Source organism: Poeciliopsis prolifica, unplaced genomic scaffold (genome assembly GCF_027474105.1).
Source record: "Poeciliopsis prolifica strain line A6 unplaced genomic scaffold, Auburn_PproV2 SCAFFOLD016, whole genome shotgun sequence".
Classification (NCBI taxonomy): Eukaryota; Metazoa; Chordata; class Actinopteri; order Cyprinodontiformes; family Poeciliidae; genus Poeciliopsis; species Poeciliopsis prolifica.
Genome location: NW_026562391.1, coordinates 4,177,331 through 4,203,225, shown reverse-complemented (window position 1 = coordinate 4,203,225; position 25,895 = coordinate 4,177,331). Strand labels below are relative to the sequence as shown.

Sequence of the window (25,895 nt, the reverse complement as noted above, 5' to 3'; positions counted from 1 at the left end):
TGAATCACAGAATGTGTCACCAATGACAATATATGGACATGTGAGTAATAATTTAAATTACTTTTTGTTGCCTCACAATAAGATGGTCCTGTATCTGAATCCTAGCCTGGGTCTTTCAGTACAGACTTTTTTTCTTTCTGGGTTCTCCAGCTTCCTGTCACAGTTTAAGAACATGTCTCTGTGTCGCACTGTGATGGACTGATGACCTGTCCAGGATTTACCCACTTCTTGTCCACTTACTGCTGGAAATAGGAATCAGTGATCCTGCTGGAAGAAGCAGGTTTAGGGGATGGATAATTATACACCGATTATTTAAAACTTTAATGTTTGCAACAATAATCCTGGGTTGAATTAATGATAAAACATTTGATAAATGTGAAAGAAAAGCAAACAAAAGCGATATCACATATGTTTATTTACAGCAATATGCATGCAACTGTCTCCTCTTCCTCTTTATGATAGTAGTTCCTCAAGGTCCAGTAGAAACAGTCACTGTGTGACATCAAAACACAATGACCATGTGACTCCTGTCTAACGACATTCACACATCGCTTCTACATTAAATTCTGGTCTGTTGTTCATTGGCCATCGGTCAAGACTCATCTCAAGATCAGCTTGTCCAGACAACTTTGACTGTGTTGTAATAATACAGGACAGACAAGGTTGTCACCTGGCCTGACTGGAAATATGATATTTTCCTGGCTACTGATAATTAGCCATGGACAAAACATGAAGTGTTTCTCTGTCAGGAAAATTTATTAACTCTGTGATATGACAGGTTTCACAATATTCCTGAAAGAGCACACCTATCGGAGGAGAATTTGTTTTTGTACAGCTTTCTGTCCTTTAGGACAAAACTAAATAAATAAATGATTTTAATGAATGTTTGGAATTAGATCTAGTCTATGCAGCAGTATCTTGTATATGAAAGTCAAAGATGTTTTGTCCTTTAATTTATACATTATTACAGTAATAAGATAGATAGTGTTATTGTCCATCACAATCGAGATGGAGATATGTCTTCAATATGTGGCATAAATCACAACATTTGAAAATCAGAACCACATAGATAACATAATGAATACAATATTGAAATTAAAATAATCCTAATTTGTTACTATCAAAGTATTAAACAAAGTAAGATTTGCACAGTGAAGTGAGTGCATAAGTGTAAAAGCACTACATGTATGACTATAATCCAGTTACTTTCTGAATTACTTTAGTTATTGCCTGTTCTAGGTCTGATGAACCATCCAATACCTTTAACGATCGCTGCACCTCCAAGAGCCAACACTTGTGGTAGTATAGCTACAGCTGCGGCTTCCTCTGCCACCAGAGCGCCACCAACAGCAGGTCCAGCTGCGCCTGCTGCTGCACACAATAAATAATCTCCTGCAGTTCCCACATAGCCGCTGGCCTGGTTCCACCATAGTTTATTCTGGGCCTTTTTGTAAATCTCGCTGGTATAATGACCTCCGTTCAACTGGACCGCCTTGTCTATGCTCTCGAACAGATCAGCCACTTGAGTGCGATTTCCTTTGCACGTATTGTCAAACACAACATATCCAGCTTTACAGTCACTGGTCAGCTTCCTCAGTTCAGGGCTTTTGCTCAAATAGTTCTCGATGGTGTCTTTGAGCTGATCTCCCCAAGTGAAAACGATTGTGTACTTCGAGACTTCCTCGCCGAAGTTGTCTGTGATCCAGTTGATGGCTTTTTCCACCTCCACAGTGAAGCGTGCAGATGGACTGATGACTAGCAGAAATATATGTGGTCCAGGGAGAGACAGCATGATGCAGTTCTCTATTTCTCTCTTTAGTTCTTTCTCAGGAATTGATGTGTCAAACAACCCAGGAGTGTCAATGATACTCACTGTTCGGTCATCCAGGTGGACGGTTTCTTTTTGGCATACTTTAGTCACAGAGGCAGGAGACATGTCTGCAATAAAAGCGTCCCTTTTCAGGATGGTATTCCCTGTTGCACTTTTACCAGATCCGGTTTTTCCCAGGAGGATGATTCTCAGGTCTTTGACAGGACAAAACAAAATGTGTCGAGAAATGAAAAGTCAAAGTTTGATTTAGATTGAGGTCACGATATGTTTTACTGAGCATGAATAAGCCATGTCTTTAAAAGAAGAAATACTAACCTTTAGTTGAGGTTGAATCCATGTTTGCAGAAGGCAAAACTAAAAGAAAAACAAATCTAGATCAAATCTGACTTAAAACAGCAAAAATGGCTCTAACTTCCTGCAGTTCCAGCTGTCTGATTTTCTGCAGCCTTCCAGTAAAATAAAACAGTTCTGTGCGCCACACACGTGAACAGCTGATAACAAAGGGTTCAGCCCCTGGCCAAATAAAAAGAGCAATTGCTCAAACCTCTTCTTAATCTGTCTTAATCTCAATAGACCTTTGAATCCACTGTCCAGTGATGATAAGCATAAAGTTGCCTTTTAAAAACTTTCTTGGAAAGATGCAGCTCTCATATTATGCTTTCATAAGTTCAGCAACTTTAACATTCACTAGTTTCTGGTGATTAATCCTTATGCAATCTGAGCACCATATCAGCATTTTCACATCATGAGAATACAAAGAAATGATATGCCTCTGCTTTGTTTGTGTCTTAGTTTTATCTTCCAAGTCAACCAGTGTGACTTTATTAGGCACAAATCAACCTTTAGTAGAGTGAAAGTAAATCAGAAAGTATGCTGTAATCAGGTGGGAGGTTCCAGATAACTAGGTGCTGCCTTACAGGGAATTTTGTTTTAATCTCAAGGACACCAGAGTAATTTGTTGTCTTCTGTTCATGTTCATGCAGCCTGATCATGTTTGTTTTACTTTCCGTCTGCTCTATAAACCTCCCTCCTTCAAAACATGCATTATGATCCTTTCTTGGGATATTTACATGACCTTGTCAAGATCGTCAACAAAACTCTGATTTTGTTGAAATAGCATTTTTTCAAAAGATGTTTTTCTTTCCTTAAAACACTGTGAGCTTTAATGAAAACACAATTAAAATCATTTGATTTTGAATTGGAAAGAAATGCTATTTTGAGAAATTTAACCTTTTTATTCTTCACACCAAAACAGCCGTTTAAGGACGGGAGGGAAAAGGGATCAACAAAATGATGGGGGAATCATTTGAGATCTTCTTCAAAGGGAATTAAACAAAGAATGTAGAAAAGTTGGAAACGTCTCTATCGCCACCAAGTGGCAACAATGATGTGAATAGTATTTACCTAAAATAAATCAAACTTCCATTTACAGTGCATCGCAACAGTATTCTCACATTTGACATTTTCTGAGGTTACAACTGAAACTTAGGATTTATTTAATTGGGATTTTATGGGATAGACAAACAATGAAAAGCGACCCTCCGGAGTTAAAATTATTCACTTAGCTGCTCTTCTCTGATTGATCCTCTTCATTCCAGGCCCATCTAGATGTCAAGGTTTACTGCACACTCGTCCAACAGATGATGGATTGAACAGTGCTCTGCAGATTGTTGACGGGTGGGCTGTTGTTTTGCATCATTTCCGCTGTTTTAAATCTACGCCTTACCTTTGTTTTTTGTCTTTGTGTTTGTTCACTAATGTTCTCTAAAAACCTCAGAGCAAGTAGATTTATAATGAAATTAAATTACATAAAAGTAACTCATATTATGTGGTATCAGAGCAAAGGGTATTAAATAAAACACCACGTTTTCTTTATTTTTAGTTCAGAAACAAATTAAAGCCAATTACGCTTTTTCTCCCACTCTGCAACAATGCACTACTTTGTATTGATCAGCCACGTAAATCCCATTATGGCATTTGAAAACGGAAATTTACAATTGACAAAATGTGGAAAAGTTCAGCAGCACAAATGACTTTGTAAGGCGCTATATAGATGATATAACATTAAACAACAAAAACATTTAACTGGGATCAACACATGTTCAACAGCTTCTAAATGACCTCCATGTTTCCCCCTTTCACAGCCCACTCCAACTTTATGTGATGACAGCATGGCTGCTGCCAGCCGTAACTTCAACAAAGTGTCCTAGTGTCCTTCTGCTGTCATGGAATGGCTTTCATTTTTTTTTGGGCGCCCACGCAACCCTGTGTGAGCCGCAGTTAGACAAGTTGCCCTGTCAAAACAGAAGAACTGCTTCTGACATCTGTTGTTCTGCAGAGGGACTGTGGATGTGGAAGTGCACAGGGGATCATCGAGACGCCTGTGGACCTCTGACTAAAGTAAGTTTGACCAACATAAGTCACTTTATTTGGAATCCCAGAGCTGACGTTTTCAGCATGTACTTTTCCCCAACGGTTTTGTCATCTTAATCTAAAAAACAACGATTGTTTTCTTGAAATCACGGCATGCTTGTCAAGAATGGAGTCGAATTTAGCACACACGCCAATCATCGCACATCTATCATCTCATGATCTAAAAAAACGTGTCTTGAGAAAACTGTTGGAAAAATATATGCAGAAAACTAATGTTTCTCAATTCTGTTCCTCAGGGAACACTGCCATGCATGTTTTTGGTGTTTCTTACAGGTTTCGGTAGCAGTTGATGGCATGTAAAGGAGGTCATGCAATCATTTGAATTGAGTATTCTGGACACCCGATTTCTTTAAAACATGCAGTGCAGCAGATCACTGAGGACTGGAATTGAGAAACACTGCCATAAACTATGCTTTCTAAAAAACTATTTCTTCTCCATGGTTGGATAGGTGCTGAAGATCGGACTGGCTGACCAACAATTAAGTGGATAAAGGTTTATTAGTGAGAGCTACAGGGTTGGAGTCAGGAGGTTCTGCGCTTATTGACGGAGACGGTTTCCGGATCAGCCATGGCATCAACTGGTCTCCAGGTGCTGGGTTTGGTGCTGGCCCTGCTCGGTTGGGCATGTGGGGCTTTGGTGTGTGCAGCTCCGCAGTGGCGCATATCGGCCTTCGTGGGGGGAGAGCTGGTGATTGCCCAGGTGCAGTGGGAGGGTCTGTGGATGAACTGCCTGTATCAGACCACCGGCCAAATCCAGTGCAAGTCCTATGACTCCACCTTGGCCCTCCCGACATCTGCCCAGGCAGCTCGAGCGCTGACGGTTCTTTCTCTGCTTCTCAGCGTTCTGGCGGTCATGCTCGGTTTTGCTGGGGCCAAGAGTACCCACTGCATGGGCGACGGCAACCAGGCCTCCAAAGCTCGGCTGGCCAGGATAGCAGGGGTGCTCCTCATCGTGGCTGGTCTAGCCTACTTGACGCCCATCTGTTGGACCGCCTATGCCACGATTAGAGACTTTTATGATCCAAATGTTGCAGCAACTTTAAAGAGAGAACTGGGGCCTGCGTTGTACCTGGGCTGGGTGGCCAGCGTGCTCCTCCTGCTGGGGGGAGCTCTGCTTCACGTCGGCTCCTCTGCGCCGGGAGGAAGAACGCTGCCCGTATCTGGGGCCGCAGCAAAGCCCAGCCCATCCATACGGGCAGCAGGAGAAGTGAAGCAGCAGGAAAAGTCATTTGTATGAGATCACTTTGTTGGACACCTAAACCCCTTACGATTACGTGATTTAAAATTGACATCTATAAAAGTATTATTTGCTCAGTTGCATTTCTTCCAAAAAACGACTGATTTCATGTCCTGTTCTACCTGCAGTCAAAGAAGGGGCTTCTTAGCAGTACTAAAGCTTTAGAGTTATGTCTTACTAACACTGTTGCCTAGGATGGAGATATGTGCAAATTAGATTGTAATCTACAATTCAGCTCAGAATTATTCAAACTCCTGGCAGACTTAAGATTTGAAGTAATATTAATGTTTTGTTGCAACCCGACCAGAGACCCATCCTAAAAATTAGGGTGATGGCTATGAAGCCTTCCAACATCAAAAACTTGGAAACATGCACTATTTTTTTGAACACGCCATTTTTTATTTAAACGTAAACAAAAACGTTTGTTTTCTAATTGATTTTTTTTTTTTCACATTTTTATATTTTCAGAGAAGCCTCATTTCCTATATAAAAAAATATAAAAAATACTTACTTGAATGGAAATTATTTTAAATTAAAATTTGGATAAAGTACAAACATTTTTTGGAATGTCTGCATATTTCATGTTAGAAATATTAATGCACATAAACAAGGTTTTCTGACTTTAAGGGCTTTGTGTTGGAGTAGGAGTTGAAATGAACCGGGGGAGGATTTTAAAAGCTTTAATGGTCACTAATGCGTGTGGCTCACATTTCTCAGATTCCCCTCTGCCTCTGCCTGCGTGTGTGTGTGTGTTTGTGTGTGTGCATGTGTGTTTGCGTGTGGGTGGTATGTGTACTAAAGGCCAGTGTGCATTGTGCATTACTTTGCACTGGTGCTTTTGTTGAAAGTATGTGTGAGTATTTACTCTGTTTACTTTTTTCTTTGTCACCTTATCTTTGTAATGTGCCTTTATTCTTAATAAAAAATTTTCTTTGTTCAACAGTTGCTGTTCCTCTCTGTTTATGAAAAGCATTCTGAAGCTGAACTATTTCTTGATGATTTTTTTTTTATTTTGACCAGATTTATTCTCATAATAAAGCAAATAAAAAAATGCTTTTGTATTCTTTGACTTTTATATATTAAAGTAATCAGTATCCCAGATAAATTTTGTTTTTCTTGATTTCATGACTAAGAAATTGGAGAGCAACGACTTGATTTTGTGCAGAATAAGTCATGTTGCTTCATCTAGCAAATACCTTAAGTACCTTAAGTGTAAAACACAGTGCACAGTAGCACATATTTAGCAACAAGGCCATACAAATGCTTGTATTGTGCAGTAATAGTGTGCTGTAATGTATTTATAATCTTGGAAGTGTTTCTTTTTTTTTTTTTTGGTAAAATATTTGACATATTGAGTGTTTTGCAGTTTGATGCAAATTTTCAGATTAATCCATATTTTTCTTTGTCATTTCTAAAACAACAGAGGGTATAGAAAACCTTGAAAAGTAGATTATTTGTCTATTTTGTTAAAAGCCTCAAATTATTAATATATTTATGTCCATGATGATTAAAATGTCTGGGACCTAAGGAGCAAACACAAATGTTTGCTGCTTCTTGTCATGATCATGCATGTAATTCAAAAGCTAAACAGCAGCACTTTTAGCTCAAAATGTCCAAATACATATAATATAATACATATAATCATAATGCTGTGCATTTTCTGACCCAAAGTAAAAACAGAAGTAAAGTGTCATGCACCATTAACACTAACAATTTACATAATTTGTGTTACATCTTTGTCGGTTGCTTCAAAAATTCCCCTCACATGTGCAAAATGACTCAAGTATATATGTGAAATACATTTAATTACTATTAAAGTAAGTTAACAGAATTAGCTCCAAAAGATCCCAATTTCAGATTTAGATTTTGAACTGTGATCAGTTGTGATAACACAAAGACTCCAGTAGGGGGCAGCAGACACTAACAATCTGTTTTAGAGTTATAATCAGGAGCCTTATTCTTCTTAAAATAATGTTTAGTTAAAAATATATTCTACCTAAACTTTACACAAAACTGGATAAATTATGAAGTATGTGGTCATTTTGGTGTTTCAGTCATCTGATTCTTTCTGGAACAGCAATGACTTTTCTTCTTCTGTTGTCAAGGGCGTAAATCCCATCTCATTATTGGTGGAACCATAAACAGGAAAATTTCTCAAGAGCAATTTTGGGGGGGTTGGTGAGTTTCCACTGAAATGTAACATTCAAGTTGCAGGACCAAAAATGACCCGTAATGCACATCAAATGTGTTTTTCTAAGTAAGCAACCTGTTGAGAAGTAAAACTAAAATTCAAATGTTGCTGCTATACGAGTTTTGTTCAGTCTCACTGATGTAATCTCTGCTACACCTTTACAACAATTTAAGGTTTTAAATAAAAAAGCTTTAATGAGGAACTGCTCTTAATAAAAGTCCTCATAAACATTGATTTATTGTAATGGCTCCCAATACAAGTTATGGGTGATTTAAATTATAACTTAAGTTGCTTTATTTTGAAGCCTTTTTTATTTTTATCGTGTGCTTGGTGACAGAGAACCAACAGGTAGATAGAAATGAATCTCTGGCGGGTATTATAACTTAAGTGTAACACTTAAAGCACCAGGGTTTATATATAAAAATATTCAGATTTCATTTTGTGGTTTTAAAGGCTCTACGTTGAAGACAGTGAGGGGGCAATTCTAGATTTTTCCAAGATTGGGGGGGCGTCCGGACCCACCCACCTCCTGGGATTTACGCCTACGTCTGTTGTGGATTTAACACAAGTCCATTTTCTATTGCTCAACTCAGATCACATCAGAGAATAACGACGGCCTACCTGCATGTGATCTACTTTTAGATGAGCAAGAGCCACACGTGTCAGCACATGCCAGCTTTTGCATGCAAAGTGTAGAATGCAAGTCATGGTGCAAAGAAAGAACACGGTCAATCAATTCTGTTGTTTGTTTTTTTTTTTACCAGGGCTGAAAATTATTCACCTGATCTCAACTAAACTAAACCATGTACTCCAATGTGTAGTTATTTATTTTTTAAAAAGAAGCCAAAGTGAAAATGTTTGTTAAAAACAAACTTTACATACATAAAATCTTTACAAGTTTAAAAATAAATGCTCTTTTCACTGTTAATATTGGATGACAACAGTGAAAGGATGAAACATTTAGACATTTCTACAGAACCAGTGTGAGCCAAGTTTTTGTTTTGTTCCCTGTTTGTTGTCCCGCCTTACCATAGCATAACACAGCGATACGTGAGCAATATACAAAAATCTTTGATTTATTTTTCAGAAATCTAATTGTCTCTCCTTTTCTGAACAACTTCAAGTACTTTTTCCCCCTTGTCTCTCCTGTCGTGATTCCACATGATGTTGACCCCACGCATCACTCTCAGCCTACTGTTTAAAGGATAAACATGGAAAAGTATTCACACTGCTTCTGGCTCTCAATCAGATTTTCAGGATACATAAAGCACTTTTTCGTAGATTAAGACTAACTTGTTCAATGCAAACGTTTCAGGACAGAAGCTGATCGACCACTTATCAATCACTTTGACGACTCTTCATCAAGCCAGCCTCTAAAAAGGAACCAATCTTTAGGCGCCAGCGTTTAAAAATTTGCACAACATTTTTAAAAGCTCACTAAAGTCACTTATTTAATATTTTTAGTTGCGTTTACTGGAAATTATAACTACTTTCACACAGCAAGCGGAGCAGCACTGAACACCAACCCCATTTTTCAGGGTTACTTTCTGTTCTCCTGGAAACAGTTGCCCTCTTAAAGGGACAGAGCTCCCATTTGTCAGCCGCGTCGCATCTGAGAGGACGGGTGTCACTTTAAAAGCACATGACAGCTAAAAGTGGGGAAACGGGCCTATTGTGTGCAGAACATTTTCTGCATTGTCATACTACATTGCTGACCTTCAGTGTTCAGCTTCACCGAGCGGGGAGGCAGCTCCTCCGTCCGCACCGACAATTGGCTGATTGGCTGGGCTCCTCTCTCTCTCTCTCTCTCTCTCTCTCTCTCTCTCTCTCTCTCTCTCTCTCTCTCAGTGTCACAGCTGCTTCCTGCTGCGCCGCAACACCGGAGCTTCAGCTCTCGCGTGCACGCTGCTCTCGCGACGTGAAAAGTCCCCCGCTCTCCTTTATTTATCGGCATGTTTGAAGTCTAACGAGGTTGTCCTGTGGGTTACACTCGCCGGAAGCTCCGGGTCTGAGCAGAGCCACGCGCTGCGGGCGGACAGAGGGCCGCGGCGAGCCGGCTGGAGGGAGCCCAGCGCCGTGGAAGTGGAGCCGGCGTTATCATGACTGAGAAACGGATGTCGCGGTGGTATTTCGGGGGGCTGGCCTCCTGCGGAGCCGCATGCTGCACCCATCCTCTGGATCTCGTCAAGGTGAGGGGCGCAGTGGTTCTCCCACGGGGTGAAGGAGAAGTGCAGGCCTTAACAGCAGGGCACAGCTGGCTTCCCGCTGACTCTGCCAGCGTGTTTCACCAAACCTCACGTCTTGACGGGTTCTCATAGTGCCCCTGCTAGACCGCAGAGATCACCGTAAGCGTCCTGAGATCTTAAGTTTCTCTGTAATAAGTAGGATGTTCAAAGTTGAATCCAGGTCATAGGTCAACCCAAAGTTTCCCAGACACAGTAGTCCTGTTAATCTATACCAAATGCCTGAATCCTCTTTAGTTTCTCCAGAGACTTTTACACATGACTCGAATAAAGTTTGTGGCGCTCAGGAAATCATGTGTTGTGTAATTATACTGGGAGTAAAGGTAATCACCAGGCTGCAGTTGAACGGCTCTCTGAAATGCCTGACTTGTTGCTTGCATGTGGCAAAGCTGGAAAGTGTGGTTTTACACACAGAGCACATGCTTCAGAAATGTAAAAGTTCATTACTTTAAGAAAAGGAGAGCATGAGCCGCTTACTGGGGTCAAGGTTAAAAAAGCGAGGGGTTTCAAACAACTGCAACTGAAAAAGTGACCAGTCTTTTCTAACTGTATGGAGAAAGCATGGACTGGTTTAAATAAAAACACAGTAGCATCATAGTATTTATATGAAAATGTATGGCATTTTATATCTGCTTTGATTTAAAACAGAAAATATGCAAATATTTCTAATGGTGAAATAGTTATATCAAGTGCCTAAAATAGTGTAATCCATACCATGAGTTTATTAAAATGTTCACACAAAGACTCAAGAAAAACATTTTGGTAAAGAACCTACAGATTTAGGATTTTGTGATTAAGCAAAATCCTAAATCTTTGCTATTGCATTTTTTTTTTGTTTGCTCGGTTTTGACTGAAACAAGTATAACGGGTACAACTGGATCGGTTTCCAAACTGCATGAATTGTCTTTTTAGTAAAATTGTCTCTGAACCGGATCCTGTGATTAAAAAAGCGATAAAATCGTTAGGGACTTTGTGACAGAAAATGTTAGGTGTATTTTTTCTTTTTAGGCACTGGTGGTCTTTGTTTAGCAGTAACTGGACAGGGAATGGGGAGGAGAGAGCTCTATCACACACACTCTCTGCACGTGAATGTGTGTGTGTGACTGAATGGAGTGTGAATGCTTTCGGGTTCATGTGGACTTGACAAAGTTCTGTACATTTACAGGCCATTTACCCACTGAGCCTCCCATGACTCAACATTTTAATTGCTTTAAATCTAAAATTTATCAAAACCTTGGTAAAACTCCATTCTAGTAGCTAGATGACGCCTAGTTTGGAGTGAGGACATTACTGCCCCTCCCCTACCTGCTGCTGCGTGCACTGCAGGTCAGCTGGCTGAGATGATGAAAATTATAACTCACTGTTATAATTCTGTTATAATTGGCAATTCACTGTATCAGTAAATTGCCTATTTATGAAAGGTCGGTACTGCATAGTTCCTTATATCATTAGCAATGTCTTTCTGCTAAGTGTTTTTCATGTTTAACTCTGGGATTAGTGTGAGACGGCTTTAATTCATCTTCATCAAATGTAAACTTCACTGCTGTGTTCTCAAGAGTTTAAATAACAATCTATGTAATAATCAAAACGTGCACAATCCAGGTTTAGTGCCAGCAGTGTTCAATTTCAGCATAAAGAAGACTTTTAAAAGGCTTTTTATTTCATCTCTGGCTTCAATGGATTTCCAAGAGTGAATAACATTTTGTTGCAACAAATATTCAGACATCTAGTTGGTTTAAAGACATTATGCAGTGAAAACTGAATGAGCTCCCATAATGGAGAAAATTGCATTTTGCACTTCTCTGAGCAAAATGCACAGAGAAGCATTTTCTCTGTGGAAACTGCAATGTGTACTGTTTCCACATAGCTGAAAAGTCCAGTTTTGGCGATGCAAAGACCACAATAGTTATGCTTTCTTTCATGAAAACATAGAACCAGATTTGGGGAAATAAGCAAACACAGGTTTGACCTCCTCTGTTTTAGTGTTTTTTAAGTTACAAAGCGGTTTGGCAACGGCGCAAACACTGACATAAAAATTTAATTTAGGACAGGACCAGTTCTGATTTTTTAAAAAATAGTTATAAAATAGTCAAATTGATTGACTTATTTAAAACATTACTTAATAAATTTCCCTCTCAAAATGTGTCAATTTACAGCTTGATCTGAGCCCTGATCGAAACTTACCGAATTAATCTGCATAATTGTGACAATATCAGATTTTTCTCTAGCGGGGAAACGGAAAAAGAACTTGACTTTTTTCAGAGCTACTTTTTTCACTGGTTTCTTTAAATTCGATTCTCTTTATACTTGAATTGAAATGAAGTGAAGTCGGTGATCAAGATATTGCTAAGTCATTCTGTACCTTCCTGCTTTTCCTGCTTTTTTTGTTCTACTTGCTTGTTTTCAGTCTTGCAAGTGAAGCTTTAAAAATCCAGGTTTCTTCAACTTACCTCCATAAAACTTTTTTTCATAGAAAGACACAAGTAGAAGAAATTGAGTGCAGCACCATGTTAACCAAGATTCGCTTGTATGTTTTGCAACAGTATCCTAATAATTTACATTTGATAGCTGAAAAACCAACGACTTATTGTCTCCTCTTCTGCTACCGCACAGGGTGATGGATTGGTAGTGATAAATTATGTCACAAGTCATATTTGATAACCAAATTTTATCACTTACCTTTGTTCCAAAATCTGAAAATTTTAGATTTGCAAAATCTGTTACTAATCAATGTGTTTCCTCATTATTTTGCATCTTGAGACACTGTTGCAACATGTTGTTTAGTAGATGTAACTAAATCAGCATCCATTTTAGATTGTGAAGGTAGAGTTGGTGAGGAACTTTGAACTATACAATTTGGAAACTGACTTCAATTTCAACATTTCTGACTTGAAAATGTTCAGGTACAAAAGAAGTGCTTGACAGAAGCTGCTGCAGCGATTTAAATGTTGAACCGAAACACAAACCAGTTTACTGAGATCAGCATTGTGTGGGGAAAAAACCACATTGTCTCAGAAAGGTCACTGACCATTAATCTGAGGTCCTCATCAAAACAAAGAACAAAGGTCATGTTTTGAAACCACTGAGGCCCTCTTCCAACAAGCAGAGATTGCTACAACACCGAGAGGATTGGTGCATGGCATGATTTCCTTTTCCTTTTTGGTTTCTTTAAGACCTCATGAAGAACAACGTGGAAAATAACATTTATCTTGGTGTTTTATTATTAAAAGAAAACAGTTGAATTTAGAAAACCCTATTTGATTAGAGTTTTGTATCTAAACTCTAAATCAATGTGTGAGGGTTTTAATTCTTTTCAACAGATGGCTCTCTTTTTTTTTTTTTTTTTTTCTCAGGTCCACCTGCAGACACAGCAGGAAGTGAAGAAGAGGATGATTGGGATGGCTGTGCATGTGGTGAAGACTGATGGGGTGCTGGCTCTCTACAATGGCCTCTCCGCCTCACTGTGTCGACAGGTAGATTTTTTTTTTTAAGCTAAATAATAAATAAATGATGATTGTTAGCATATCCTATTAAGTTTATTAATAAGAATATTAATGTTGTTGCCTATTTTACATCCCTTGCTTGTTAGTTTATGTCAGGAATAAACCCAATCCTCTTTCATTTTTTTTTTTTTCAGAACTTGTGCTCACTGTTGCTTTCCACTGATTTAAAACAAATCTTTATTGTCATAATAGAAAGAGCAAAAGGTCAGGGAGGAGACATTAGACCAGAGGCCAGCAGCAGGATGATGATGCAGGGTCTTCTCAGGTAAGGAGGGATTATAACCTGATGAGAAATAGAGAAGGAAAGGGAAAGTCCTGCACAGCAATTCAACTTCTTTTCCCCATAAGAATATGTTATGGCAATAAATAAATAAATAAAATACCTACATTAACAACTTTCTGCAACTTTGACTAACTTTTTGGAAAAGCTGCCACAAAATCAGTAATTTTAGGCAGCAACAATTACTGAGGATGCTGTGAAGGGCTCATTTATTTGTACGGTTCTGAACGCACAAATCTTCAACAGTCACCAATAAAGTCAGCTGATGAGCTACAGCAGCAGAAAACCACACCGGGTGCCACTCCCGTCAAGAGCAGGGAAATTACACTGCAGCTCACACACACTCACCTAAATTGGACAATGACAGATTGGAAAAAGTTTGTCTGGTTCAGTGAGCCTTGGTTTAAGCTGGGATAATCAGATGATGGAGTCAGAAAAAGCCTGAAAACATAAATCTATCCTGTCTTTTTTAGGAGGCATCAGGTCACATTGTGCTGTTGTTTCAACGCTCCTCATCAGGAGCGTTTCATCTACTTTTATACTACTTTTATAGTCTGCTTATTTTGTATAAATCAGATTAAATTTTTCTGTCAGAAATTAAATGTAAAATTTCTGCCACCACTGTGCCTCAGAATAACAGTGGAATAATTGCTACAAGTTGGACAAATACAGCAGAATTTATTCTGTTTTAAAATGCTTTTATTTGTCAGAGACCACACAGACCAACCGAGGTACTATGACTTACCCAGTGGGGGTTACAGCACCGCCTAGTGGCCTCCTGACACCACCACGGAAGGAGACATACTAGTTTGTTAAATTACATAACTTTATTATGTTTGTCTGTATTATTGCTCTATTATAATCTCATTAAGGAGATATGACTAATAAATGAGATAAAAGCTGGAGCTTGTTAGGGTGCAGGTTTATTGTTATTCTATTTAAGATGTATAAAAATAGAATTTGTAATTTTTTTTAATCTTTAAAATGAAAAAAATATCTGAATTTAAAGTACTAAAATACGATTATCATGGTCATGTGTTAACCCAGAAACATGAATACAACGGTGTAAGCAACCATGATGCTTCACTTGGCGAATGCAAACCTGCTTTGCAATGCTAAGATAATCTGTCTCCCTTCCACAGATCGCTCGAGGTTGCATCGCCAGCTTACTTGGGCCCAGACTTCTTCCTTTGGATAAAAAAAGTGATTGAGTTGATGTTTCTGCTTTTCAGATTACCTACTCCCTCACCAGGTTTGCCATCTATGAGACAGTCAGAGACATGATGGGGAGCACTGGCAAGGGGCCGATGCCTTTTTACCAGAAGGTCCTGCTGGGAGCATTTGGAGGTACACACATACACACGCACACACACACACACACACACACACACACACACACACACACACACACACACACACACACACACACACACACACACACACACACACATGCTGACCCAAATGATACCTGTGAAGGGCTGTTTACCAACACGTTTTATCTGCCAACAGGATTCACTGGTGGGTTTGTTGGGACTCCATCAGACTTGGTGAATGTCAGGTGAACATGCCTGACAACATTCCCGTTAAACAAGAATATTTGTGTATTTTGCTAATGAATTATGGTATTAGCCGGAAAGATAAATGACATCTGAAATAATTTTTTTTCTTGCCCTCCTAGAATGCAAAATGACGTGAAGCTACCACCAGAACAGAGGAGAAAGTGAGTGCTGGGGTTGAACGATGCTCTGTATTGATTGGTGTTCACGTAATTTATCACTGTATTTGTGCTTTGCTTGCAGCTATAAACATGCCGTTGATGGACTCTACAGAGTCTTTAGAGAAGGTAAATGACAAGCACGAAATCAAGTTTTCACTTTGTGTTTTGCATCGTCTGGCATCGCAATCAAGGTCTGGGGCCTCATGCATTAAAGAGTGCGCAGTTTTCACACTAAAACTTGGCGTAGGGAAAAATTTAGAAAAGTTCAAGAGGCCCCTTGTCTTTATTTTTTCATACAGAGGGTGTAAGAAGGCTGTTCTCAGGAGCCTCCATGGCATCTGGCAGGGGGGCGCTGGTCACTGTGGGGCAGGCAAGTCGCATTAAAAATTACATGTTACGTTTTCACAAAGTATTCTTCTAAGTGATTAACGATGGTTTCCTGAAGCTAAACATTGATGCAACAGAGACGGAAAGGTGTAGACTTTTTTTAAAGATCAAAAGCTTCTTTTGTGTTTTGGATCAGACTGACTTACTTAGGGTTTTTTTTTTGTAAAACATAAGATAAACTTAACATTACCCAAATTGTTTTTATATATATATTATTTCTGTTTGCAGTTGGCATGTTATGACCAGGCCAAGCAGCTGGTGTTGGGAACAGGTGTGATGGGAGACAATATACTCACACACTTCCTTTCCAGCTTCATAGCGGTAAGAATTTCTTCCACTGATTTAATGCAGTTTGCAGAGCGTCTTCTAAATCCCGTCTTAAATCCCGTCTATTTTTTTTTTCCTCTCAAATATTTCCTCTGCAGGGAGGCTGTGCTACGTTCTTGTGTCAGCCTCTGGATGTTCTCAAAACCAGGCTGATGAATTCAAAAGGAGAGTACACAGTAAGTGAATCACTTATTTTGTTGTCTGTTTGTTCAGGTTTCAGTTTAAAGGTAATGGTAACTCCCTGTTCTGGGTTGCTACATAAGTGTAAGTAGGTATCCTCTGGACTTTAAGTATGCTCTAAATTTGTAAAAGTAATGAGTGCTCCTCACTCACTAATAATAAAACCTAAATGTTCCTGTTCTACAAGAATTTTAAACTCACTTTAATAATATTTTTCTCACTCATGTCTGCAGGGAGTGATGCACTGCTTACGGGAAACAGCCAAACTGGGTCCACTGGCATTTTATAAGGTAAAAGGAAAAATAGTCCTACACAATTTAGTCTCATTTATAGAAAAATAGAAAATCACTCTGACCTGGATGATGGTGGCAACATATGATATAAATACATCATGAATCTCATTTTAGATGTGTATTTAATAGCTATAAAGGTCAAACCGCTTCTCTGTGTGGTTTAGGTTGAGATAATTAGGTGGCTATTGATACCAAGGTCATTATGACAGGTATAGGTAGTTTAGGCAGTGTGAGCAGAAGCCATATCCTGCTGGTGAATAAAGCTTGTCGTCGTGTTAACACAATTTCTGTGTTAAAGATAAAAAATTTTTTATTGATCTTGTACAATATTCTAATACTTAGAGAAACTGAATTTTGGGTTTTATTCATTATAACCAAAATAATCGAAATTAAAAGAAAGACAGAACATTGTGTGTGATAAGTCTAAATGCAATGAGTGAATTTTTGAACACATTCGCTACACCTCACTGTGTGTGCCAGTTATTGCTGGTTTTGCTGATGTCATTTCACACCGAATGTTTACTCTGTTCTGTGTGCTGCATTTCGTGTCGGTAGTGATTTCCACTATCAGATCAAAGTGTAGAAATTAAAAACCTTTGACTTTGTTGCAGGGTCTTGTCCCAGCCGGGATCCGCTTGGTTCCCCATACAGTCCTCACCTTTGTTTTCCTGGAGCAACTCAAGAAGTACTTCGGCATTCGCATCATCTCCTGATCCGCTCCTTGGCTCCGTCACCGCCAGTCATGTCCTCCCTCTTCATCCTGCTCCTCATTATTCACGAGGAAAGAAGGGAACAGTTCGTCATGGTGCTTTCCCTCTCCTTTTTTCTCTACCTCCTTCCTACAAGTGGATTTACACGACTTGTACCGAAAACCAACAGTTCTGGTCATTCTCTTGCTCTTTCACACCAGGAATGGGGGGAAAAAACAGATTCAGAGCTGCTGGATTGAGGTTAATAACATCAATAGAATATTAATTATGTGTCAGATTATTTTAATTGTTTAATTATGATGTAGTTGTGGAAACCGAGTTCAGATCGTATTTGTTGGTCGCAGGCAAAATTTTAACTTCAACTAATTCCAAATCACGTGCTGTTTATTAATTTGACCTAAAATCTAATCTATTAGTTGTTTGTGATTATTTCAGAAGTGACACAAAGTGAGGAATAACTGCAAACTATAGTAGCAAGGCTTACTTCTCTAAAACAATTTAGATTTTATCAACAGACCCTGACATCATCCAGAAGTTGTAAACAAATGCAGCATAGCTTTATCAGTACCCATCTGACCAATCTATAATGGATTTACGAAGCCATAAATCTAAAACGCCTGTTTATATTCCCTCGGCAACCAGTGAGCAAACAGCGGTGTTGATAAAATGCATTCAGTATAAATTATTTTGTTTTTGTTCCCTTATTAATATTTTTACAAAATCAAAACACTGACTGATTAAACTGTAATCAATTTCTTTCTATTGCTTCCTTAATTCATTCCACTGTCACATTTCACATCCCATCTAAACACGGAGAGGACCAAGTTTGTTTGGATCACTTTTTACACAGAGCGAGTTAAAAGAAAACTGAGGTTTTCTCCACATGGAGCCGGGTCTTTTTAAAAGCAAATATCTTCACCACATTGTTTAAAAAAACTAATATTGTGCACACAGGATTGGGTTTAGAAAGGTTTTCAACCACATCAACTTGCACAAAGCTGTTTGGCATGTTTTACACATGCCAAACCTATAGGGGGCAGTGTAGCACAAAGCTAAAACCTGTCTCAGCCAATCAGATGGATTCAAAACAACCACAACTTCCTGTTTGGAATTAAGCAAGCACCAGGATGTTGAAATACATTTAGAGTACTAGATTATAAAGTTAAGCAAACAAATCAGTGTTACGAATGATGTCAAACAAATTATACTACGTGGATTTACTGTCACATTATTCGTCCACCTTGGTTGGAGTTTATGACTAATTGTTTTTAGTGATATTAAACTGAGAGTTCCTGTAGATGAAAGACCAAAAGGCATATTTTTTTTTCACCCCAGATATCTGACTACATGTGGACTAAGTCTGAAATGCATGAAGACATCTGATAATATACAAAAAATATTTTTATAGATCCAGTTTTTCGGCATTACACTACGTTATAATGATAATCACTTGTCAAAAACATACCTCGCATGCTGCCTTGATTCTTCCGTGTATGATAAAGAAATGTTTGAATCTCCCACGTCAACCATTTCAGGGTACAAAGCGATTTCTCTCGCAGAATGTTGCCTTTTACATGCAGCTCCTCTCTGGACCCTCTTTGACTCTCTCAATCAGCTCCTTCAGACTAGCCAGCAGCAGTTAGCAAACACTTGGTGGAACTACACCGTATCTGCTGAGCTCATTATACAAACTACTTTTCAGAGCAATGCTCCTTTTAACACTCTTAAAGGCTTGATAGAGGAACATTGCTGTGATGAGTTGCTAAAGGCAGAGTGTCAAAGAGCAGGAGCTTCTTAAAGAGACAAAAACCAATTTCAATGCGTTTTATTGCAAAGTCGAATTAAGTGATTCTCAGTATATATAGAGAGCATTTTTGTAACAACTAAAGGTAACATAATCATATAAAGTGACACTATGTGCCTGCAAAATACATAATTTTACATAATACTGCTTTAAACAGCTCTCCTTCAGTCTAATATTGATTTTAAAATGCTTCATTTAAAACTTGATATAACACTGACTGACTTGCTTTTAACAAAGGGATGAAATTCAAGATTCATAATATTCAAACTGAAAATGTGGACGAATCCAGTTGCAAATATGTTTCTGTCTCTTTCACTCATGAGGTGTAAGATGTAAAGAATATCTTCCCTCTGTAGCTGTGCCTGCTTTCCTGCTCAAGTCTTGCTGCCTTATAGTAATCTGCCCTGTAGGGGGCAGTGTTGTTACATGTGAATTGTCCTGTTTTATGCACCTGAGAGGTTTTTATCTTCATCTCAGGATGAAACCTGTGTCATCTACTGTATTTACGTTCACTGAAGTGAAACTGTTGGGACAGTGATGGGTCAGTAAGTTTTAATATTGTAGATCTTTCACTAATAAATTTGAGAATTAAAGGACTAATTCAAACTGTGTCTTCAGATTTTTACTGTAGTCTTTTGGGGATCTTATTTGAGTGTTTCTAAATCAAACCAGTTTTTCTTTATTTAAATAAAGAAAAACCATCTTGATCTGAGGCCTTACTTTCCAGACTCGTGGCCTCTCCGTGGGTATGAGGCAGTTAATTGGTGACATTCATGATTAATGGGTAACTGATTCTGATCTTTGGCCAAGATGAACATAACCAACCCAACCGATATGATTGTAAAACATCATATTAGTAACTGTGACCTTTCACCTCCATCATCTGCAGTCCCCTCTGTGGCTAAATGTGGTAATGGTGGAGAAACTACTTACCATTACAGAAAAACTTTGACCTGGTGGCCATGCTAACTAGCTTTAGCATTCATGGCAGACTGTGCTGTAGCGTAGCAGAGGGCAAGGAGGAGGTTCTGAGCAGCGCATACACAAGCTTGATTTTTTTTTCACACATCTGTATTTTTGTCTTTATTAGATTGATGAAGATGAATTCTTTTTGGGGTTTTTTGCGGTTTTATCCATCTTTTCCGGCTGCAGCAGTAATGGTGGATTTATTGTTTTGTTCTCCTTTGTATGCTTCCTTTACTTTGATTTTTCTGGCAACTGACATGCAGTTTAACATCTTGATATTTTGCTCTTTTGAATTGATTATCTTCTAAGCTTTGGATGTAATGTAACAATAAACTTAATACGAAACTCCAAACTCAATCACACAAACTCAGACAGGCGCACGACGTTTTGTCCGACAGAGATGTCGCTTATGGATAAATGCATTTCATTCAAAGCCTGAAGGGAAATTCGGAAATGCAATATTTCATCATGTCACAGATGCATTTGCTTATTGAGAGAAGTGAATTAAAAGTGCACATTATTGTAGCTGATCTATATGTTATATCACTTGAACATAAAATCAAACATTTTATCATTGCTGCGACGTTTGCTGACGTCTGTTCTTATGAATCCCCTCAGCATGTCATCCATCACCTTGGAAAGAGGAGAAACCTCAGGGAGGAAACTTCGAGCAGTGGGAGGATTTCAGAATAAATGTTGTTGCCTGTAGGAAAACATCAAAACTCTGGATTGAGCCTCAACTCAGGGTGTGAGTCAAATATGAAACTGAAACCTGGTGAGAACATTTAGACAGATAATGTTGTAAAGGAAGCTATTTTTGTGCGTTCGTGGTTTTCTGCAGATGTGTGACTCCCCATCGATACAGGATACATCATTCTACGAAATCTCACTTTGTTGCTTTGGTAGAGAAAATACCAGGAACGAAAATCTAAATAAACTTTTATGGGAACCTGTTGAGTAAGATTTCTGAATGTTTTGCCGTAGGAAAAGTTAAATGCTTCATGACATATGCATTCTAAATGAATTTATGAAGCAAATGTTTATTCCCTCCTGCGTTCTGTACATTTGTTTCTTTCATGACAAATCCCACAGATTTATGAATTTCTCTCACATGTCCTTTCAGGCACAACATTTGTTTCTGTGGGCAAGCAATCTGAGCTGTAAATCATTTCAACATAGATTTTATTTGTAGAGTACTACGTAATCTGCCTGTCACTGACCTGCACATCTGAGAAACACTGGCACCATTTTGTTCCTCTTACTGGTGCGGATGCTCTGCTAAAGGTTGCTAGTGAACTTTTGCTAAAAAAAAAGACACAACTGATTACAACCCTATGAAGTAGTGGGTAAAAAAGATGTTGCTGTTCTATGTTCCCGAAGGCAGCTAGCTGTGCTGCAGAAAACAAACAAGCAGAGATATGTTGGACTCCATCTCTTTGCTCGTGATTCATGTTTTTCCAGGAAATGTTCAGAGGACGGGCTGCTGGGCTCACATCGGTCCGCTGGTTGACATGTCGATGTGTCAACACACACTCCAACAGAGCTACAATAAAACACAGTTTTTTTTCTAATATTCAGTATGCTGGAAAAGAAAACTTAGTTTATTTTAGATGTGGAAATACATAGTTAGGAGTAACTCTCTACAGAGATGCGCTAAAGCAGGAACAATAACAGAAAGAGTCTGGGGAGATGAAGGATAATTCGTTCAGATTTGCTGTGGCAAAACCCAGTTATCTAAAATATTCCAAATAAAAATTATTACCTGGGTTTATTTGCATGAGCTAAAGAATCCAGCTGGCGCACAGTGGTGACACTGTGAACCTTTCTACAGCTACAACTTTCATTTCCCTTACAAAGAATGATGGGAGCAAAAAAAAGTGATAATATTTTCACTTGTTTAAGCTGGGAATTATCTGATTGGTTTGTTGGAAAATTGACTGAATAATGAGAATAGCTGCAAAATTTGTTGACAAATAGGTCATTGTGAAGGCTACATCCTTTGTTTTGCTTGGTTTAATGCAGCAGAAGTTAACAATTTTTTACACATTTAATGAAACTGTGACTATGTCCTGACAGTTTGATATGAGACAGGATATATATATATATATATATATATATATATATATATAATATATATATATATATATATATATATATATATATTATAAGTAATAATAATAAAAAAATACTCTGTTTCATTTTATTTAATTTGAACAAAAACATATTTTTAAGAAAAGTTTCCTCCTTCAAATTTACTGTTTTAGAAATCCTGTCAGAAATATTTTACTTTAATTTCACAATCACACACTACTTTGCGATGGTTTGCAGTTGTTGGATACTAAAACTTAGGCAACTTCAGGTGGTTTTGAGTGCACTTGCAAAAACATATTCAAGCCTCTGCGGATGGAAAAACCAGCTCATTCTTTGCTTTTTGCAGTAAATTGGTAGATTGATGTCTCCAAACCAGCAGCTTATCAAATTATCAGCATCTCTGCTTTCAATGTCTGAATCTGGTTTTTGGAGATAATCTTTATCTCATAATGGGTTTCTTGCTCTTCTAGAATATTGACAAACAAAAAACAACAAATGGAGGTCACAGCGCCTGCAATGGCTGCTGCAGTACATCAAAACATTCACTGTGGCAACGTCACTTTAAAATTTAACGCCACAGTGACATTGTGTAAAGAATCCCCATTCGTCGTCTTCCAATTAGTGAAATGCCAAAACTAACACAATGTTCTAATGTGTCATGAAGGAAATAAAGGAATTGGCCTTGCAGTCATGTTCTAGAAATGTGTTGACAAAACTCACCCTTGAAATAATGAATGTCTTAGAAGCAGGATGTCTTTATCCTGCCCCACGACAACCTTGAGAGAAAAACAGCGAATGTTAAATAGGGACAATCTTATCTAGGATCTTTTTGGTTTGTTAGAGAAAATATAATTTTAATCTCTGTGGCTTTACGACTCACACAGTATTTTTATAAATACACCTCTACTTTATTTTTTTGCGAAACCCATGCATCCATTTTTTTTCAGTTTTATGAAAAGAACTGTAGCAATCTATGAAAGGAATTGTTGCAACCACTGGTTTTAGTTCATGAAATTTTCCTCATGCCCTTGCCGGGTTTAGATTTTATTTCTTTTATATAACAAGCTTCTTACCCTTCAACCTTGACAGATGCACTTTTAATCTAATTTTTAAATCTTTCATGTTTTTTTGTTTTGTTTTCATCTCCCTTGCTAAAAAAACAATACAAAGATTTAAGCAAGTGAAGTGCAGTTGATTGACTGACGCCTCCACCTCCATCTGGAAAGCGAATCTCCCTCATCTCACCACGTGAGTTCTTTAGAAATCAATCTTTGAATCAGTTTCCCAGGAAACATGTTTTTTTTTTTTTAATGAGAATATTAAGTGTGAAAAGGACAAAATATTTGAGTTTTTTTGGAATCTGACTGAGAAAATTGGGATTCAAAGCCATCGCTTACAGCAAGAACCTGCTTATGACTAGAATGTGACAACCTTGAAAAGATATCACAATTGGAAAAGACTTTTTAATTTTGGAAAAAAAAGCAAAATAATACATTTTCAATGGAAACATTTCACATATTATTGGCTTAAATTAACATAAAAAAACAGATTTTCTTAGATTCTTTAAATGGAAATAAATATGTGTGGGAATAATTGAATTGATAAAAAAAAGAAAGGAAAAAAAAAGCTATCATTGGGGTTTCTACAATTGCAGCCAGTCCCACACACATTCACTCACTGGCCTTTTATTTTCTTGACATTCTCTATTATACACACCCACTCCCACACACGCAAGCGCACAATATCTCATCATCTTGCCTGAGGACGCCTCGACATGTGCACTGAAAACACGACGGTTCTGCTTTCTAGTTCCACAGAAACCCACATTCCTACACGCAGCAGCAGGAGAACAAAATATTGGAAATTGCTTTTCATTTTTATGTTAATCCAGAACTGATGGTTCATATCGTTCACAAATCCAGTTAATCCACGTTTGAAAGTGTCAAAACTTAGAGTCAATTTATATACCTAAGTAATGACTTTTGCACCCATCCCATATATATATATATATATATTTTTTTTTTATTTTATTTTTTTTTTCATTTTTATTTATTTATTTTTTTTGCAGTTTTGCTGCACTGGAAACAGGCGAGTCAATAAACAAGGGTCATTAGTCATCCCTTTGGGCTCTGGCAGTAACATGCCTTCTGGCAGATTCAGCTACAAGCTGACAGCTTTAAGCAGGAGGGTTCCCACCTGGCAGTGAAACCTGGCTGACACATCCTGTAGTCAAAGAATGTTTTCTCTGTCCAAATAAATGCAAACCATGACACAGAAGCGCCTATTAAATAGCTGAACAGCGATAGTGCTCTCTCAGACGTTCATGAAATCACAAACTTGTTGCTGTTTATCAGTCAGACACTGACGAAGATAAAGTCACACACTTTGGAGTTCCTCATAAAAATCTTTATGAATTGAATTGTGCAGCTTTCAGATTAAACATTTGACTTTATTTAGCTTCAGTTTTAAACTCTCACACCCATCATGTTCTTTTGGACTGACTGCTGTTTGCACAAAGAGTGTTTTCAAAGAGATGCGTGAAGGCCAACAGGCAACAGAGAAACAAATGTCGCCCCGGATCCTTGAGTTCATCTGGTTGAAATATTCCCAACAAACCACGATGTGTCCTTTATTTGCAGTATCTCAATCTACCAAAATATTTATTTGAATCTATGAAAAAGATTGATTTGATAAATTAATGCTGTCCATGGATCAAGACACCAGAGGATACTGATGTTAGGGGGAGTGTCTCCAGGTTTTCATGGGCCTCACTGATTATCTCAGGCTGATACATAAAAACCAAAATCGAAGCAGAATTTCAGGATTTTTATTAAGTTTTCACCTGAATTGAAGTTTTCTTTGGCTTGTTTGGGCCTTGGAGGCAGTGATAGAGATCCAAAAGTGAAGAGCTATGAAAGATATAAAATGAGTAATGAACAAATAGTCACAACTTACCAAAGTTTGCTACACGGACAATCTCTCTTCTACATATCGAAATATAAAGCGCTATTTTAAGCAATTATTGTGGATTGCCAAAATAACTTCCATTTTCCGAATGAATGTTTTGACATTTTCATTACTTGCTTCATAGTCAGAAGTTTACATACTCTAACTTTGCCTTACTCTTAAACAATCTGTGGCAGGGACGATCACACACTCATATAAATTATGCCCTTTTCTGTCCCTTTTCTTGTGTTTTGAGCGACTTGTTTGTGTTAATTTATGTTTAATCACAGTTTCAGTATTTCTTTAACTGCTCTGAGCCAATTACCCTCAGCTCCTAAGACTTTCTCCCCTCATAACTTTTATTGATTCTATTGGTTGGACTCACCTGTTCCTGGTCTCCATCAATCACCTTCTCAGTTTTAAATACTCCTTTTCACGCGAGTTTGCTAGGATCCTTTGTGTGTTGCAGACTCATACCTTTGTTAAAACTTGTGTATTTTACCTTCTTTGCTAAATATCAAGAGTCTCAATAGAAATATTCCTTCTATAGCTGCAGACAAAACGAAGAACAAAAGACTAAACCGTCTGCACTCGGAAGCAATAAACCCCATGATTGCCTCACTCGTTCAGCAGTACTTCCTAAATGCTGAGATGCATGAATGTTACACATGAGGCTGTTCAGAGTAACAGAGTGGTAGGACCAAAAAAAAAATACTTAGCAGGAATAACCACAGATGGGACGGGAGGATCTTTATA

General features: G+C 38.2%; 3 protein-coding genes across 3 annotated transcripts; 2 read left to right on the top strand and 1 right to left on the bottom strand.

Moving 5' to 3' along the window:
- Nucleotides 1–1,127: 1,127 nt before the first annotated feature.
- Nucleotides 1,128–2,237, bottom strand: LOC129367160 (GTPase IMAP family member 4-like). The gene is made up of 2 exons (XM_055041457.1): nt 2,147–2,237; nt 1,128–2,025 (listed from the first exon to the last, which is right to left on the bottom strand). Exons 1-2 carry the CDS (start codon nt 2,166–2,168, stop codon nt 1,220–1,222), a joined length of 828 nt encoding a protein of 275 aa, XP_054897432.1. The 5' UTR covers nt 2,169–2,237; the 3' UTR covers nt 1,128–1,219.
- Nucleotides 2,238–4,141: 1,904 nt separating this feature from the next.
- On the top strand, nt 4,142–6,443 carry LOC129366766 (claudin-9-like). Its single transcript, XM_055040792.1, has 2 exons — nt 4,142–4,231; nt 4,714–6,443. The coding sequence occupies exon 2, from the start codon at nt 4,833–4,835 to the stop codon at nt 5,499–5,501; it is 669 nt and encodes a 222-aa protein (XP_054896767.1). The 5' UTR covers nt 4,142–4,231; nt 4,714–4,832; the 3' UTR covers nt 5,502–6,443.
- Nucleotides 6,444–9,387: 2,944 nt separating this feature from the next.
- On the top strand, nt 9,388–19,742 carry slc25a10b (solute carrier family 25 member 10b). Its single transcript, XM_055041384.1, has 11 exons — nt 9,388–9,881; nt 13,289–13,408; nt 14,951–15,065; nt 15,228–15,276; nt 15,397–15,438; nt 15,518–15,561; nt 15,735–15,805; nt 16,051–16,143; nt 16,248–16,325; nt 16,563–16,619; nt 17,234–19,742. Exons 1-11 carry the CDS (start codon nt 9,792–9,794, stop codon nt 17,333–17,335), a joined length of 861 nt encoding a protein of 286 aa, XP_054897359.1. The 5' UTR covers nt 9,388–9,791; the 3' UTR covers nt 17,336–19,742.
- Nucleotides 19,743–25,895: the final 6,153 nt, after the last annotated feature.

Coding starts and splice junctions, on each gene's coding strand:
- LOC129367160 (XM_055041457.1), bottom strand. CDS start 2,168: ATGGATTCAACCTCAACTAAAG. Junction 2,026..2,146: donor GGATTCAACCTCAACTAAAG/GTTAGTATTTCT, acceptor GTCCTGTCAAAG/ACCTGAGAATCATCCTCCTG.
- slc25a10b (XM_055041384.1), top strand. CDS start 9,792: ATGACTGAGAAACGGATGTCGCGGTGGTATTTCGGGGGGCTGGCCTCC. Junction 16,144..16,247: donor TCCTTTCCAGCTTCATAGCG/GTAAGAATTTCT, acceptor TTTCCTCTGCAG/GGAGGCTGTGCTACGTTCTT. Junction 16,326..16,562: donor ATTCAAAAGGAGAGTACACA/GTAAGTGAATCA, acceptor TCATGTCTGCAG/GGAGTGATGCACTGCTTACG.
- LOC129366766 (XM_055040792.1), top strand. CDS start 4,833: ATGGCATCAACTGGTCTCCAGGTGCTGGGTTTGGTGCTGGCCCTGCTC.